Genomic DNA, 4,074 nt, shown 5'->3' on the forward strand with positions numbered 1-4,074 from the left:
ATATCTCTCCTATTTTAGCTTCTCTCAAGTGGCTACCAGTGAACTACAGGATAAAATATAAAACTCTTCTGTATGTTTTTAAAGCAGTGCATGGGTTGGCCCCTGCTTACGTGACTGAGCTCGTTGCTGTTCGTCGAGCACCTAGGTCTCTAAGATCCAATAATAAGTTATTGCTTACTGTCCCTCATACTCATTTAAAGTTAAAAGGGGATCAGGCCTTTGCTGTTGTGGGGCCGAAGCTCTGGAATAGTCTTCCTCAGGAACTTAGAGAAGTCTCATCTTTGAATGTTTTTAAAGTTGAAGTCAAAAACTACTTCTTGTCTTTAGCCTTTGAGAGGGTTGGCTAGTCTTTGTTGTTAGTAGGATCTGTGTTGTTTTAAGTCGTGTGTTTTTAATTTTTATTTTATTGTACAGCACTTTGGTCTGCAGGTGCAGTTGTAAAGTGCTCTATAAATAAAGTGTATGAATGAATGAACTAAAAATCAGTGGTTAAGTTGTATTTACAACTGTAGCGTCTGGACCAATCAAACACACAATATATATTTTGTTAGCTATATTTAACAAATACTCTATAACACACCTCAGTTAACAAGCCATATGAGGACCTACGGACCCTTCCCCCCGAAATGCGTAACACCCCAGGAAGCCGAACAGGCCCCTGGTTCCATGGCAACCAACGTGGATATCACTGGGTTTATTGCCCAGAGGAATGTGAGCAGAGAGACTCTCACTGCGTTTTCCATAGCAAGAGGCACAATGCACAGTAGAAATGGACTTTTCTACTAATTAATTCATAGGAAAACCTTTCTTTGAATGAACAGTGTATCCTTCAGGTCATTGTGTATATTACTGTCATCGTGTATTTTGTCTTTGAGATTGTATATTTGTAGAATTGTACAGTAAGGAAGTTATTTCCCTTAACCAGGAAATTAACGTTCTTAGAATTGACAAGACAGTTGACCCTGAGAGGTCAGCTAAATATCTACAGCGGATCTAAATATTTATAATTAATTATAACTAGTTATGATTAATTATTCATATTTCCCCATGAGCTGATTCGTTACACAACACTGCAACGCAAATATTAGAGTGTGTGCATTTCCGTTACAAGCTTGAGGTATTCGGCCAATCACAACGCACTGGATAGCTGGCCAATCACAGCACACCTCGCTTTTCAGAACGATGAGGTTTGTAAAAATCAACGCGTTTCAGAAAGGCGGGGCATAGAGGAGAAACAATAATGTACAGTATGTGGGAAATAATGTGTTTTTTAACCTTAAACCGCATAAACACATTGCATTACACCAAATACACAAAATAATGTTCTTTTTAGCAACGTCATATGACCCCTTTAATACATACTGTATATATATGCAATACTGAAAATTACTGATAAAAATAGTTAAGCTCGGAGTTTGACAACCTGGATCCCCATTCATTTTCAATTACTGGAAATGATAAAAATGTTGAGAAATTTGGATCTGGTTAGCTTTAGGACAACCATTGTGGGGTTTTCATTGCCAAATATAATGGTGATATAATACACGAAATACAATTTAATGACAGCAAATAAGACAAACACTTATTTCACCCTATATCTACTCACAATTCACAAGCAAAAAGAAAATTAGACCAATGCAAATAATGTCGGAATTGGAAAATAAGGATGCAGGACCATTTCTGTGGATTTGAGAGGTTTGACCTACTGGTTTTGTATTCCTTGGAGAAAAGAACTTTTGTTGTTGTTGCTGTTGGGAGTGGTCTAATCACTCTCCTGGTTTTCAAGATGAGGTCAGAGCAGACAAAACTGGAGAAATGTGGTTTATGTAATAACTCACTCATCTTTGCAAACATACTGTATATATATGCAATACTGAAAATTACTGATAAAAATAGTTAAGCTCGGAGTTTGACAACCTGGATCCCCATTCACTTTCAATTACTGGAAATGATAAAAATGTTGAGCAATTTGGATCTGGTTAGCTTTAGGACAACCATTGTGGGGTTTTCATTGCCAAATATAATGGTGATATAATACACGAAATACAATTTAATGACAGCAAATAAGACAAACACTTATTTCACCCTATATCTACTCACAATTCACAAGCAAAAAGAAAATTAGACCAATGCAAATAATGTCGGAATTGGAAAATAAGGATGCAGGACCATTTCTGTGGATTTGAGAGGTTTGACCTACTGGTTTTGTATTCCTTGGAGAAAAGAACTTTTGTTGTTGTTGCTGTTGGGAGTGGTCTAATCACTCTCCTGGTTTTCAAGATGAGGTCAGAGCAGACAAAACTGGAGAAATGTGGTTTATGTAATAACTCACTCATCTTTGCAAATCACGTGTAATCAGGTTTATGAACCGACATACACTCTAAAAGTGCAACGGAATTCACAGCTACAATAATTTTAATTTTATCATTTGGCAACAGGCCATGCTAATGAGTACTGACTTGCAAAACTGAGCAAGAAAGCAATACACAATACCTAGACCAATATATTGGCCATTGTTGACCATTTTGAGATTATCAACACTGAATGATAACTTGGTTGTATATGTATCATATTAATGTTCTTTTTGCACATTTTGGGTACTTATTGTGCAAAATCAAACACTTCATTTAAAAAAATGTTGTGCATATTTTGCTGTTATTAAATTTTATTTATGTATACATCAGCCACGCTGCACTCTAGATTGGCATTGATCACTCTGTTGCATATCCAGTACATCTGTTTGATCGATCCGGCATTACTCATCAGCTACACTTACGTGTTTTATCGAATACGGTGTAGCCTAATCTATGTAACTTTTCTTTGCACTCTAATTTGGGTGTCTATCAAAGCCAATATTCCCACAGATCTCATCAGATGTACAATATATAGGATTTCCAGAACGCTTTGATCCTGTAGAACAAAGGGGTTCCCATTGCTCAATGACATGCAGATCATTTTTAAGACATGTAATATCTTATATTCACATGCACAATTGCAATGCAAAAACAAGCGCATATGAAGCATTTTGAGTTGAAGTTCATTAAAATGCACGTTTACATACCAACAAGGAAGTCCGATATAGCCAAATTAAGGAAGAAGTAATTGCATTGATTTCTGAGGCTCTTGTCCACGACGAACGCGAGAATAACCAACGCGTTCCCGACCACCACCACGACCACCAGAGTTATCATGAGGATCGCCAGAATTACCATCGTGTACCCTGGGAACGGAGCCCCATCCGAGCTGACGGTCGTGCTGTTGGAGCTAGAGGAATTGAAGCAGTTAACCATTGTCAGATCGAGGACATTTGGAGAACCAGCAACAGGTCTGAATTCATCATGTGAACCTTTTCCCGCTGATGATGATGACAGCAGAGTTTTCATCCCTTTAGGGTTGCGTTAACTCCAGCGCGCGGCGGAATACGCATCCAGTTGGAGTCTCCAAACGCCTGAGGAGTGCGCGCATCTTTGAAGTGTCCAGTGCAATACCAGAGACACATGACGTGAAATGACTCCTTCCTGAGGGGAACTCCAAGTCCTAGCACTGAGACTGAACGCAAAGTTTGTGCTCTACGATTTTCCAACAGAATAGCGCTTTCCCCTTCATGCGCGCACATCAACTGTTGCGCTCTCGCGCCTCCCGTTGGATTGCGCGCTGTCCTCAGACAGATACGAGATGTACGCGGTCCACTTTGCAACTTACCTTTGTGAGGATCTGGTTGAAGTATGATATACAGAATTGCATACAGTGCAATGAACCTGCATTTGTCCAAGTACAGAGAATATTATTTTTTATACAATCACAGTGTGATTATGTATATTGCTCTGCTTGAATAGTTGTTATAAACATATGAATGACCCATGCATTGAGAATCAACATAAATTTACTTAAAAAGCAAAGACAGTATAAGTTGTTTTCAGGTAGTCTATATTGAACATAACTGTGACTGACCCTGAACCACAAAACCAGTCATAGGGAACAATTTTTTTAAATTGAGATTTATACATCATCTGAAAACGGAATCAGTAAGTATTTTATTGCGTTTTATGAATGTTTACACATTTTGAGAAAATA

The 4,074-nt window shown here is 38.2% G+C and overlaps 1 protein-coding gene across 1 annotated transcript in view; it reads right to left on the minus strand.

Annotated features, from left to right (window-relative positions):
• LOC107559824 (histamine H3 receptor-like) overlaps positions 1–3,383 on the minus strand; it is a 14,434-nt gene extending 11,051 nt beyond the window's left edge. Inside the window, exon 1 of the mRNA XM_016243793.1 lies at positions 3,062–3,383. Coding sequence (XP_016099279.1) covers positions 3,062–3,383 — 322 coding nt within the window. The remainder of the gene's footprint in view (positions 1–3,061) is intronic.
• Positions 3,384–4,074: the final 691 nt, after the last annotated feature.

The sequence above is a fragment of the Sinocyclocheilus grahami genome, unplaced genomic scaffold, assembly GCF_001515645.1.
Source record: "Sinocyclocheilus grahami isolate Dianchi unplaced genomic scaffold, SAMN03320097.WGS_v1.1 scaffold701.1, whole genome shotgun sequence".
In the NCBI taxonomy this organism is placed as follows: domain Eukaryota; kingdom Metazoa; phylum Chordata; class Actinopteri; order Cypriniformes; family Cyprinidae; genus Sinocyclocheilus; species Sinocyclocheilus grahami.